We start from the raw sequence: 14,374 nt of genomic DNA on the forward strand, positions 1-14,374 counted from the left end.
TCAGAGACACAGAAGCTGCTGAGAGCTTTCTCTCACACACAGGGTTAACAGATGCACTGTGAAGGAATTCCCCCTCCCCTTATGGTTCACTCTACCGTCATATTACAGCAGACTGCCGTCAGTTGTGCGGCTATCAAAAAGACCATCTCCGATGATGGTCTTTTTGATAGCCGCACAACCACTGCATGGCCTGGAGCACTTCAGTGCTCAAATCGGCCCAAATCAGAGCACTAAATCTGGGACAGCGTCGCCACTGTAGAATGTGCCTGCATTAGGAGCTGTGAAAGAAGCTAACCAGAAAACCTAAAATGTTAACTTGCCGGCTGTATAATACATGCTGAATCGCTCACCTGGAGCAGCACACAGATCAAGCATGCTGCCTTTCTTGATCTGCATCGATGTTCCAAGGAAGCAAATTAGAAGGCACAGTAACCACATGACTTGTGTGACAGCCAGGAAACTAGCATTTTGTATAATAGAGCCTGTCATCTATAGCCTGGTACACACTTTCAATTATGATTGGCCAATTACTGACCATTTTTACTACCTCCATAGTATAAGGAGTCTGTAGTATAAGGCTACTTGCACACCAAGACTATGCGTTAGGTGCTACGTTAAGGTCACATAACGTGCACCTAACGCAAGGCCTGGTGCTCTTCTATGTGGACGTCAAAGTGAGCCGCGTTGTGCAGCTCACTCTGGCGTCCGTGATGCGTACTCTTGTGCGCATGCGGCATCACGTGGTCCCGCCGGCCAATCACCGCACAGAGCGGCCGCACCAGGAAGTAAACACTGCACGTCACTGAGTGCAGTGAATATTAATTAGCCATGTGCCTGGCCGCTCTTCGCTCCTCCCCAACAGGACTGAGCATGTGCAAACAGTCTAACGCGGCTTAAGCCGCTGTAACGCCATAGCATGCTGCACTTTCGGGAGAACGTGCAGCGTTACATGTAACGCAACATGGGCTGTGCGTTGGGGGAGCGTTACAGGCTGCACTAACGTGCGCCTGTAACGCCTTAGTGTGTAAGCAGCCTAAGTCTGTTGGAGGCTCCCTGTGTATCTGATATCAGGTGTATATGTGTTAGGAGTAAATAGATCTTACCTCCTTAAAGGACAAACCACGAGGTTAAGTATACGTTTTTATACTGTACATGCACAAAAGACAACGCGTTTCGCGGATGCTGGCCTGCTTCCTCAGGTCAATCTAAAAGTGCCTTAGTTGCAGTAACCATGGACGTGAGCGCCTCATAGATGTAGTATTAGGGTTTCCTTACACAAACTTCTCATAGAATTCAATAATATCTGTTGACCCTTATACTACATAGAGGTGATAAAATTGGTCAGTGATTGGCCAATCATAATTGAAAGTGTGTACCAGGCTTATGTCAGACTTGAGCTTGAATACAAAACCAACATATTCATTTTAGGCTAAAGTATCAGGGCAGGTGGATCAGCTTTATGTGCTAGGCAAGCCCCATTCATTTTAATGGGAACATGAAGGGATCTGGAGGCTGCCATATTGATTTCCTGTTATACAATACCAGTTGCCTGGCATCCTGCTGATCATTCTGCCATCAGTATTATCTGAATCACACACCTGAAACTAGCATGCAGCTAATCCAGTCAGAGAACCTGATCTGCAGGCTTGTTCAGGTTCTATGGCCCATAGAATTGCATAGGCAGCGATTTGACATGCAAAATTATTCTGGAACGCAACTGAGCACTGCAAACTAGCCCTCAGAGGCAGAGGATCAGCAGGGCTGCCAGTTAACTGGTAATGTATAAATTAAACAAATACGTCAGCCTCCATATCCCTCTCGCCTGCATCCTTTAAAGGACAACTGTGGTGAGAAGATTATGGCGGCTGCCATATTTATTTCCTTTTAAACAATACCAGTTGCCAGGCAGCCCTGCTGATCTATTTGGGTGCAGTAGTTTCTGAATAACACCAGAGGCAAGCATGCAGCTAATCTTGTCAGTTATGAGTATAATGTCAAACACCTGATCTGCTGCATCGGGCCGCCATCAGAATTTTCTGGGCCCCATACTTTCAAAAATACAGGGCCCTTCTCACGCCAAATAATCTGATAGGTAGATTGTGTTGGGGCAGAGCCACGGTATGTGGGGTAGATTCAAAGCAACTTGCCTGTCGCCCATAACACCCTCGCCCGTGCATTGATGCGTGTTCACCAATCACACAACAGGGAAGAGGGAGATGACCACACAACTGTTATGCCATGGTGGAATTGCCAGCAGAGGTTCGAGTGGCACTGCTACTGTTTGGGCCCCAGACCCTTCCTGGGCCCCATACTACTGTCCCTTTTGTACCCCCCTGATGGCTGCCCTGTGCTGCATGCTTGTTCAAGGTCTATGACGGAAAGTATTAGAGACAGAGGATCAGCAGGATATAAATATGGCGGGTGCATATTAATTCGGCGCCGCTCATGACAGCTCTCACCGCTGCCGCTAAACTCCGAGGCGGCGTTGAATACTATTCCCCCTCCGAGATGTCGCAACTTGGAGGGAGATGCGATTCGGGGTCTGGCAGCCGCCAGAGCCCTGAATTACCGCTACACACCCCCGCGCAGCATAGCATTGCTGCTATGGAGCGCCCCGTTCCGGCGCTCGGCTCTCAGATCCGCGCGCCAAAATCAGTTGTTCCGAATATGGCAGCCTCCATAGCCCTCTCACTTCAGTTGTCCTTTTAAAAAGAAAACTCGCTATAGATGCTGCATACAAGTGCAAAAATACTGCGGACCAAGTAGTGAGTAACATCTTCAATGATCTATAGTTAAAAAAAAGAAAAAAAAAACACTTTAGGTTTGCTTTAATACAAAGCCTGCATGCAGCGAGTTAGAATAACACAATCAGTTACAACACAGTACTGTGAACAGGCCCATAGAATTAGATGGACAGCGAGTTGACACGCAGTATTATTCTGCAACACAACTGAGCACTGTGAACTAACCCTTACTTTCAGACATATAGCATAAACAATGGTTTTTTTGGTTCTTTTCAGTGTCCTTTTAATATATTTTGAACTATTTACAACAGTTTATACAGTATTGTAGTATGTAACAACAAAAATATGTAATAAAAAAAACGTACAGTACATTTTGTACATGGAGACAACTTTGTAGGTCTGAAACGTTGCAACTCCAGTCATTTTTATGTAGGGCACTGTCTGTATATCCATCCATTCCCAAACGTCGGAATCTCCGCAAATCTCTCTGTAGCTCTGATCTGACTCAGTCCCAGGTGAAGGCGTCAAGTCATACTGTAGCTATATAACAGGAGACAACTGCTATACCTTCCAGCCTGGGTTTGCTGTATGACTTGCAATATCCCTCACGGTAGATGCTTGAAGATTTCTGTAAAGGAGTCTCTAAATCCGTCCCAAAGTGTCAATTTTTTTAAATTAGTTTGGAGGGAAGTGGATGGGTGCAGACAGTACAGCTTTGTAATATAACTGCCCTGTCCTGATCAAAATGAACGCAACAAAGGCAAAGAGGCACCCATTAGGAATAAAACTGTTAAAACCAATTCAAATCAGAAAAAGTAAGAGATGGCTTACCCCTCAGACGACACAATCAATTTTAAAAAAATAGAATCAGATTTTTGCACAGGCAACGCGTTTCGTTGGTGCATGCCCACTTCATCAGTCCAGTAAAAGTGCCACAAAATGTCAGCCTTGGGAGAGGCCTTCCTGGCTTAGAAGTTGACATTTTACAGCACTTTTACTGGCCTGATGAAGTGGGCATGGACAGCCAAAACGCGTTGCCTGGGCAAAATAAACTAATTCTTTTTTTCTACCCACCTCTTACTTTTTCGATTTTATTTGGTTTTAACTCAATTTTATTCCTACTGGGCGCCTCTTCACCTTTGATGTGTTAGCCCCACCTCCCCCTCTTCCCAGAAAGGGGAGGAAGTAATAGTCTACAGTGGTTCTACCACTTGTAGTACCGTCTCTTTTTTTCTAAGAGTGCGACCACCCTACATCCAGCTTCTCCTGGAGGTAGCCAGGTAGAGACGGGCTTGTGTTCTCCACCTACTCTTGTGTTCTCCACCTACCCACCATTGTGAGTATATTTCTTATTGAAAGCTTCTTCTTCTACAAATTAAGTGCCATATTGCGCTATTGGGCTCCCGTTGTCTCTATTCGTTCCTTAGGGTGTCCATCACCCACCTCTTCTTTGCTGATCAAAACAAAAAAACTCTTCTTTGAGTTGAGTCAAAGCCACACTAAAACCTTTCTGTATGAAGTTTTTTTTTGAGATGTCCCCCTCTGTGTCACTGTCCTGGTACGTTTCAGTCCGAAGAAGAACTTTTCCACCGACAGTGAATTTTCTTGTGTAACAAAAGAGAAAAACTCAGGATAAAACTTTTCCCACACTCACACGTGAATGGTTTCTGTCTCGAGTAATCAGATTCAGTGTCACTATTCTGGTCATCATCATTGTCTTCTGCAGTAAAGTCTTGCTCCTTGTGCTTTCTCTGGTGCCTGTTCAGATGTGAAGTGCTGCTGTAGCTTTTGCCACACTTGCACTTGTAGCGTTTCTCCAGTTCATCATCTTCAGTTACGGACTTCTCTTTGGTGGACGTAGTCATTTCTTGATGGGTCTTCCTTTGATGCCTATAGAGATGAGAACTACAGGTGTAACTTTTGCCGCAAAAGCATGCATAAGATTTGATCTTGCTCTCTACAGTCTCTGGGTTTTCTATAGAGTCCTCCGTTGGCTTTCCAAGAAGAACTTTCTCTTCTGTGTGAGTCTTTTGATGTCTGTAGAGATGCGAGCTACAGCTGTAGGACTTTCCACACTCGCATATGTAACTCTTCACACTTTCTGTTTTGACTTCTAGGTGGCTTCTCTGGTGCCTGTACAAGTGAGAGGAGCACGTGTACCGCTTTCCACAAGCACAGACGTACGGTTTTATCTTTTCTTCCGGTTCTTCAGCTTTGCAGTACGTTGCATAAGTGTCTATGCAATTGTTCTGCGTTTCTAGGCTACAATTCTTTTGGTGCCGTTTCATATTCGCTTTGTTTGAGTAATGTCTTCCACACTGGCAGGTAAAAGATACTTCTTTGATCTTCTCCTCTCTGTTGCTATGGCTCTCGTATCCACCAGCCAAAAGCTCTTCTGAGGCATGAGACTTCTGATGTCTCTTCAGATGTGAATTGCAAGAATAACTTTTCCCACAAAAGCAAGTGTGTGCCTTCTTCTTTCCCATTTCTGTTGTAAAATTGAGGTCCTCCTCATTATCAAGCATCCATTTTTCATCTTGGAGAGGCTCTTTGATCATTGTTTGACGTAAGAGACTAACAGAACGTCTTACCATTTCTTGGCTTGGATAAGGATCGATGTTTCTTTCCTCCTGCTCGTCCTTAACTTTAAGAAGATCTCCTGAACTGGTACTTTGTCCTCTAAAGATCGTTATGGACTCCCCGGGAACTATATCCTCCATATGTTCATTTTTTATTCTGAAATCCATATCTGTTTCCCCCAGTTCCCCATTGTCTGATTTCAAATTGAATTGAGCCTTGTAGAAACTGTGATCTCCAGTTTGAATGGCCAATTCCGATGTCACTGAAGAAATGTGGGATTTCAGGTTTTTTGATGCTGTTGTCATTTCATCAGAAGGCTTGGATGAGGCTCTTTTTCTGCTTGGGGCCATGGTCTCCTCTCATGCAAAAGCATTAAAGTGAATCTTGAAATGTTTGACCGACAGTATTGGAAACAGGCACTCGATCAATTAACTCTGTTGGCAGAAACAAGTAAAATGTGTTAAAGATAGAATGTCGTCTAACATGCTCAGTAAGCCAAGGCACAAAGCTAACTGCAAACCACTTTTACCTGCTAATAGCTATAAACAAAGTGAAACTTAAAGGAAACCTGAAGTGAAAATAAACTTATGAGATAATGAATTGTACGTGTGGTACAGCTAAGGAATAGAACATTAGTAGCAAAGAAGAGTCTCCTATTGTTTTCCAGTACAGGAAGAGTTAAAAAATACTTTAGTTGTTATCTATGCAAAAAAATTTCTCTGACCTCTTTGACAGCTTCAAATAAGGTTTTACTGCAGGGAAGTTCAAAGGGTCATTAGCTCTGCTGGTTTATAGTTTAAAATACAGAGTGTGGTTTGTAAACTGCAAATATGACAGAATGATGCAATGTTATAAAAAAAACTATATAACTAAAAATATGAGACTCTTTTCTTTGCTACTAATGTTGTATTATCTTTACAACACAAAGTTCATTATATCGGGAAACTGCAATGCTCCACCTTCAGGGAGAGGCTAGGAAGCTGCGACGCTCCACCTACAGGGCGAGGCAGGGAAACTGCAATGCTCCACCTTCAGGGAGAGGCTGGGAAACTGCGACGCTCCACCTACGGGGCGAGGCAGGGAAGCTGTGACGCTCCACCTACAGGGGAGGCTGGGAAGCTGCGACGCTCCACCTACAGGGGAGGCTGGGAAGCTGTGAAGCTCCACCTACAGGGCGAGGCACGGAAGCTGCGACGCTCCACCTACGGGGCGAGGCAGGGAAGCTGCGACGCTCCACCTACGGGGCGAGGCAGGGAAGCTGCGACGCTCCACCTACGGGGCGAGGCAGGGAAGCTGCGGCGCTCCACCTACGGGGCGAGGCAGGGAAGCTGCGACGCTCCACCTACGGGGCGAGGCAGGGAAGCTGCGACGCTCCACCTACGGGGCGAGGCAGGGAAGCTGCGACGCTCCACCTACAGGTCGAGGCAGGGAAGCTGCGACGCTCCACCTACAGGGGAGGCTGGGAAGCTGCAACGTTCCACCTACAGGGCGAGGCAGGGAAGCTGCGACGCGCCACCTACGGGGCGAGGCAGGGAAGCTGCGACGCTCCACCTACAGGGCGAGGCAGGGAAGCTGCGAGGCTCCACCTATGGGGCGAGGCAGAGAAGCTGCGACGCTCCATCTACAGGGAGAGGCTGGGAAGCTGCGACGCTCCACCTGCAGGGCGAGGCTGGGAAGCTGCGACGCTCCACCTGCAGGGCGAGGCAGGGAAGCTGCGACGCTCCGTCTACAGGGAGAGGCTGGGAAGCTGCGACGCTCCACCTACGGGGCGAGGCAGGGAAGCTGCGACGCTCCACCTACGGGGCGAGGCAGGGAAGCTGCGACGCTCCACCTACGGGGCGAGGCAGGGAAGCTGCGACACTCCACCTACGGGGCGAGGCAGGGAAGCTGCGACGCTCCACCCATGGGGCGAGGCAGGGAAGCTGCGACACTCCACCTACGGGGCGAGGCAGGGAAGCTGCGACGCTCCACCCATGGGGTGAGGCAGGGAAGCTGCGACGCTCCACCTACGGGGCGAGGCAGGGAAGCTGCGACGCTCCGCCTACGGGGAGAGGCTGGGAAGCTGCGACGCTCCACCTGCGGGCGAGGCTGGGAAGATAAATAACTGAAAATCAAAATATGAGACTTTTTTTCTTTGCTACTAATGTTCAATTCATTATCCGTACTACACATACAATTCATTATATCATATATTTTTTGCTTCCTGTTTGCGAGAAATAGATAAACAATTGTAAAGAGATAAACAATTGTATCTATCATCCTACTCCGAACATTGAATTTTAGATATCCCACAGTTTTATGTTATGTTTAAAAACTTAAATATTGATTTGTAACAATTGCAGAATATAACAGTGTGTCTCAGAGTGCTTAAAGTCATTGGGAACTGTTGATTAAAATAAAAACCAGATACTTACCTAAGGAAAGGGAAGGCTGGGAGTCCTAATGAGCCTTCCTGCTCCTCTCCTGGTGCCCGTTCCTGCGCTGGATCTGCCGTAGCAGTATTTGACTACATTAGTCTAATACTGCTCTCTCCACTGCCAAAGGGAATCTGCGGAAGTCTTCGGGAGTCCGAGTGCTCAGGAAGAAGGGCCCTTTCTCGCACAATCCCGCGTGCGCAGTATGGAGCCGCCTGCCTTCAGGAGGACTCAGCTCCCGAAGTCCCCCACAGCGGGGGATTCAAACGGGGGATCCTGAGCTGCACCGAGGGCACTGGCAGAGGAGAGGAAAGGCTCATTAGGACTCAGAGCCTTCCCTCTCCTAAAGGTGCCCGTACACTCGTCAGATTAGCAGCAGATAGATCATCAGATGGATTTCTTATCTATCTGATGTGTTTTTAGAAATTTTTTTACTAGGATAGAATTCCAATAGATTTCAGTTTGAAATCTATTGAAATTCGATCTGATGGCATTTTTTTGCCATCAGATTTCCATTAGGGTCAATGCAAAATGATAAGCAATCTCATCAGATCGACCTAGATTTTCCACCCTGCCAGTTCGATGGAAATCCATCGAAATCGATCGAAATCAGCCGTCGATCGGTCAATTGGCCAACCGATTTGCAATCGATCGATCGATTTTGATGGATCGATCGGCCAGAAAATCGGCTGAGTGTATGGGCCCCTTTAGGTGAGTATCTGGCTTTTATTTTAATCAGCAATTCCTAAAGACTTTAAATATATGAACTGCTGACCTTTTTTATCTATCCTCTCCTGGCAGAGAACTGGGCTTCCTAGAAAAAAGTGTTTTAGGGCTCGTTTCCACCATAGCGAATCCGCATGCGGCGACGAGATGCGGATTCGCTTGTTACACTAAAGTGGCCGGGGCTGTTTCCACATGTGCGGCGTGCGGGAGCGATTTGGCGGCGGGCCAAATCTGCACGACGGGACCCACCGAATTCGCCTGCGTCGGGAATCCGTGCGAATCGCCGCTAATGTATTTAATAGTAAAAACGCATGCGTTTGTTACATGCGTTTTTACCCGCGATTTCGCGTGCGATTTCGCACCTTTTTCAATGTTATTTTGCCCTGGCAGTGTCATGGTTAATTTCGCATGGCACCCTGCCATGCGAAATCGCACGCGAAATCGCGGGTAAAAACGCATGCGGAAACGCATCCGCATGCGTTTTTACAAGCGTCGGGATGCCGGCGAAATCGCGTCGCAACAGTGGAAACGGGCCCTTATGGCTGTAATTTCTGATCAGTAGTCTGACTGGGTCCAGACTGGAGAAAAACTGTCAGTTGCATAGCTGAATATTAACTCTTTCAGATAGAGAAAGAAGAAAAGCATCACAGCATATTTACTTGTGTGCTTGGCACTGTACATACTTACCGTATATCTATCTCATCATGTCACTTAAGGTTCCTTAGATGACATGTTTCGGACCTGGTGTGGTCCTTAATCATAGCCTATGATCATGGCTATGATTAAGGACCACACCAGGGGCTATGATTAAAGAGATACTGTAGGGGGGTCGGGGGAAAATGAGTTGAACTTACCCGGGGCTTCTAATTGTCCCCCGCAGGCATCCTGTGCCCGCGCAGCCGCTCACTGATGCTCCAGCCCCGCCTCCGGTTCACTTCTGTAATTTCTGACTTTAAAGTCAGAAAACCCCTGCGCCTGCGTTGCCGTGTCCTCGCTTCCCCTGATGTCACCAGGAGCGTACTGCGCAGGCACAGACCATACTGGGCTTGTGCTATACACTCCTGGTGACATCAGCGGGAACGAGGACACGGCAACGCAGGCACAGGGGTTTTCTGACTTTAAAGTCGGAAATTCCAGAAGTGAGCCAGAGGCGGGGCCGGAGCATCGGTGAGTGGCTGCGCGGGCACAGGATGTCTGCGGGGGACCATTACAAGCCACGGGTAAGTTCAACTCACATTCCCCCGACCCCCCTACAGTATTCCTTTAAGGACCACACCAGGTCCGAAACATGTCAGCTTTTGTATGTCCTGCTGTTTTGGGATAAGTCCTAAATACATATTGGAGACATTGAAGCAAACTGGCCTGGGCTGCCTAGGTCCAGCTCTGTCTTCTGCTTGAGTGTAGCGACATATCCATCTTTTCCTGGCTTGACTACACACTAGGTGCGTTGTGGCTGGAAAGGCTCCAACTGCCAACTATGTACCCAGCACGTTATTTGGCAATTTGTCCCCGGGAAGCAGAGCCGACATTATTCCTCCCTCCCTCCATGTGTATGAATGAAATCGCCGCCGCCAGGAAACTTGGGTGCTGTATACATCCGATATACGGCTTATCCTGCTCCTTCACAAGTCCCGGTGGCGTTAATTACTATTCCCCCTCCAGGTCCACGTGGATGGAGGGGAATTATGTATTTCGGCTGCCGGTTATTGCTGGCGGCCGAATTACAGTGTTTTATAAGTGACTTCAGCTCCGTCTTCTGATGGCGCTGAAGTTACTTTCTGTACGCTACTATAGCCGTAATTCCTATTACGGTCTATGGTGGCGCCAGCTGCGCCCAAATTTCCTGCGCTGTAAGGCATGTGTTCACCCCGTCCTCTGCCTCCCTGCAGAGCTGGAGCAGCTGTCGGTGTGCAATTAACCACCCACTCGCTCCCTACATGCAGTGTCCTCGGCAGCCGACGTCTCCTCTCTACTTTCTGTATGACGCATGATTACTACGCGTCATAAAGAAATCAGGAGAGGAGCCTGCTGTCGGAGGGGACACTGCATGGAGCCAGCGATCCACTGCTTCGCTCCAGCTCTGCAGGGGGCCACAGGAGGGGGGGCCCATGTGGAGGGAGGGAGGATGATGTCAGCCCCCCCCCCTTTCGACAGTGGCACCTAGGCCTAGTACCTATATTGGGGCACCTATACTTGCTACCTATACTGGGGCATCTATTCCTGGCAACCTATACTGGCTCCACCCAAATCTGGCTACACCTATACCTGGCTACCTGTACTGGGGGAATCTATTCCTGGCTGCACCTCTATCTGGCTACCTGTAGTGGCGCACCTATTCCAGGACAGGAAAAGTGAGATACCAATAAATATCTGGTACCGTTGGATTCAGCAGAATCAGGGCTTTTACAAACATTAACATTTTTGTCAGTAAATGTAATTCTTCTTTGAAAAAAACACAATAGCGAAATATTTTATTTTTTATTTCACTTTTTTTTTTTTTTTTTTACATATTTCACTCAAAAATGTTGTTATATTTAAAAAAAAGTACAACATTTTGTTTCTGTGTTTTCTTTCAGTGCAAAATGTCTAAAAACTGCTTGGCAGTAGATGTTTGAGTTTAGGACAATCGGCTAGCAGGGAAAGGGTTAAAGAGACCCTTAAGTGACACATAACATGATGAGATGTGTGTGAACAGTCCCTTCCTACTTAGAACTAGAATGTGTTATTTTTTGCTCAGAAAAGGTTGAAAAGCCAAGACTTTAAATGATAAAGTTTTTCTGCAGTCGGGATGCCAGACTGCAGTGGAACTGTCACAGATAATGAATTGGAAGTCATAAAACTCCTGTGTGAATAAGGAAACAAAAATGTAAAAAGCTGGAAACAAACACAAAAGTTCAATAGTTTAGATTTTGTGTGCATGGCAGCTGAAAAAACATTACAAAACACTGCGTTGCCTGAGACAGTTAAAACCTTAAAGCACTGGTGTGGAACGCCAGTCCTGGAGGGCCATATCCATGCCAGTGTTTAGGATGGACAGAGAAATGGGAAAATGTGTTTTACTTGATGGACCACGCCTTTCCTGATTCACTCCTATCAATTAATTTGAGCTTTGCTAAAAATGTGTGAGGACCTCGGCCCTTGAGGACTGGAGTTCAACACCCCTGCCTTAAAGGGTACTTGTAACCTAGTAAAAACAAAACAAAAGATATTTACCTCTGTAGGGGGAAGACTCTGGATGGCCCAGAGGCTTCCCCGGTCTCCTAATACTATTCCTACGCTGTGCTGGGTCACTTTGAACAATCATTGACATTAAAGAGACACATGAAAAAGTTCCCCTGGGGGGTACTCACCTCAGTAGGGGGAAGCCTCTGGACCCTATCAAGGCTTCCTGTCCTCCTGTGACCCCATCATGGCTTCCCCCACCCGAGGTGAGTACTCCCCAGGGGAGTTTTTTTCATTACAGATTTTCTTTAAAATTGAAGACTGCTTGCAGTTCGCACTGCACAGACACAAAGTACAGCCTGCACCTGCGGAGTAGCATGGAGCCACTTGTGGACAACTTTTCATCTCTGTGCAAGAGGGACTCCATGCTTCTATGCAGACATGAACCCACTGGCGCCTGCGCTCATATATGGAGGAGAGAGTGGCCCTGAAGATCAGGAGGGCCCTGGCTGGCAGCGGAGGATGCCCTGGATGGGAAAAGCTTCTGGATACTGTTGCAAGAGTATAACTTTGTTGTTTTTTTTTGTCAAAGGTTTACTTTAAATCTAGGTTTTTAACCTTTAAAGCACACTTGAGAACTGAGGGATATGGAGGCTGCCATATTTATTTTGTTTTAATTAATGCACATTGACTGGCTTTCCTGCTCATCCTCTACATCTAATACTTTTGAGAATTGTAATGAATTGGAGGAAAATCGGAGTCACAACATGGCCGCCCAATTGACTCTTCGATCAATGCCATGGCAAAATCGGTTGGGAAGATTGATCAGGAATGCTGGTAATAGGTCGGTCACAAGAACCTGACGACCGACTTCCACAATGGACTCCCAGCCGGCGTCCTCAAGTGTATCTGTGTCCCTCTTCCCCCATGTAGTGTATGAAGGCTCGACTCTCATGACTCCTGGCCTCCTCTGGTGCCTGAGATGAGTGAATCTGTGAAAGCATGTGTTTGAACATTTGCATGCGAGTGTGAGAAGGGTTAATAGTTTCTTGCTATTTTTCTGGCCACACCCCCCTTAGCACCTCCCTTTCCTTAATCACTTATTTAAATATCCTAACTGGAGGCGATGTGCCTGGATATGTGTTCTTTTCTCGTTACTGACCCCTGTGACCAGAGTTTTAATCCAGTGCACTCCCTCCTTCCCGTGTTCTTTGTCAGCATGCACACAGCTTATGCTGGTGTATGTGCATGGTGCACATGGACACATAACGCTAGCTCCCTTGTGTGATTGGTATGATGCGCTATCTGTCCCAGGAGAGGACGTCAGGATGTGTGCTCCTAATCCATTGATAGGTTTGATGTAATGAATGTTTGCATGTTTGCACTATGCATGTTACAGGGCCAGAGTTAGGACACCTATGTTTACCTGGGTATTTCTGCACAGTATAGGTGACTAAGCAAGAGAATGCATTCTTCTGTGAACTAAGACCCAGGCTTTCAACTTAGCTGTAGGGATAACAGTGGTGCCTGGATGAGTGAATCTGTGAATGCATTTGTTCGAACATTTCCATGCGAGTGTGTGAAGGTTTGTTTTTTTTCTCCTCTGGTGCCCGTCATCACAGAGAATGCCATGGTACCACATGACCCGCCACATGTTGTGACGGCACACAGGAGCTTGCGGTGACAGCGGACACCAAAGGAGGCCAGGAGACACTCTAGCAGAGAGGTGAGCCTTTATGGGCATGGGGAGGAAACATACATTTGGGGGGGCAGTCAAGGCAGGGGCCGGCACTATTTCATACTAAAATCTATCAGAAATTACTGTGCAATGTATGGGCAGGCAACAGATCCCTCTCTGATTAGATTCAATCAAAGTGATATCTCATGGTTGATCTGCCCATAAATTGAGTAGTGTATGGGTACCTTTAGAGGCAGAGGATCAGCAGGACAGCCAGGCATTAGGCCTTGTTTAAAAGGAAATAGATATGGCAGCCTCCATATCTCTCTCACTTTAGATGTGCTTTAAGCCCCTCCCTTTGAAGTACATGCAGACTGCCTATATTCTCCCTCTCACCTTCAATTCACAATGAGGCCTCTTTTCCACGAACTGTTTACAGGGAGTGAAATGCCTCTCAAACTAACAACTGCTTGCTGCTGCCCGGTAACTGCTTGCTGCTGCCCGGTAACTGCTTGCTGCTGCCCGGTAACTGCTTGCTGCTGCCCGGTAACTGCTTGCTGCTGCCCGGTAACTGCTTGCTGCTGCCCGGTAACTGCTTGCTGCTGCCCGGTAACTGCTTGCTGCTGCCCGGTAACTGCTTGCTGCTGCCCGGTAACTGCTTGCTGCTGCCCGGTAACTGCTTGCTGCTGCCCGGTAACTGCTCGCTGCTGCCCGGTAACTGCTCGCTGCTGCCTGGCAACTGCTTGCTGAGCACACAGCTCAACAGTTCGTGGAAAAGAGGCCTAATGCATCAACCTCCCAGTCCGCTTCCTTTTTCCTATATCAATACTATGGATAGCTTCTCCAGTTCCTGTCTACTGAAACCCCTACTATCAGGTGACTTCAATATCCTCATTGACTATCCCTCTTGCCGCCAAGAAACTTCTCTAAGCAGTGTCTGACTGGGAGCTGGAAAAACGGAGGAAATCCACCTGCTGGCCAAGCAGCAGTAACCCTGTGTTATCACGCCCAATAGAAACCTGCAGCAAGTGTTCACTGCGAGCAGCAACACCTGATTACTGCTGCTTGGC

General features: G+C 47.4%; 1 protein-coding gene across 2 annotated transcripts in view; it reads right to left on the bottom strand.

Moving 5' to 3' along the window:
• Window positions 1–3,015: 3,015 nt before the first annotated feature.
• LOC137528824 (oocyte zinc finger protein XlCOF6.1-like) overlaps window positions 3,016–14,374 on the bottom strand; it is a 93,090-nt gene continuing 81,731 nt past the window's right edge. For both annotated transcript variants that reach the window (XM_068250444.1, XM_068250443.1), the window contains exon 2: window positions 3,016–5,758. In XM_068250444.1, coding sequence (XP_068106545.1) covers window positions 4,310–5,674 — 1,365 coding nt within the window. In that variant the 5' untranslated portion in view covers window positions 5,675–5,758 and the 3' untranslated portion in view covers window positions 3,016–4,309. The remainder of the gene's footprint in view (window positions 5,759–14,374) is intronic.

The sequence above is a fragment of the Hyperolius riggenbachi genome, chromosome 8, assembly GCF_040937935.1.
Source record: "Hyperolius riggenbachi isolate aHypRig1 chromosome 8, aHypRig1.pri, whole genome shotgun sequence".
In the NCBI taxonomy this organism is placed as follows: Eukaryota; Metazoa; Chordata; class Amphibia; order Anura; family Hyperoliidae; genus Hyperolius; species Hyperolius riggenbachi.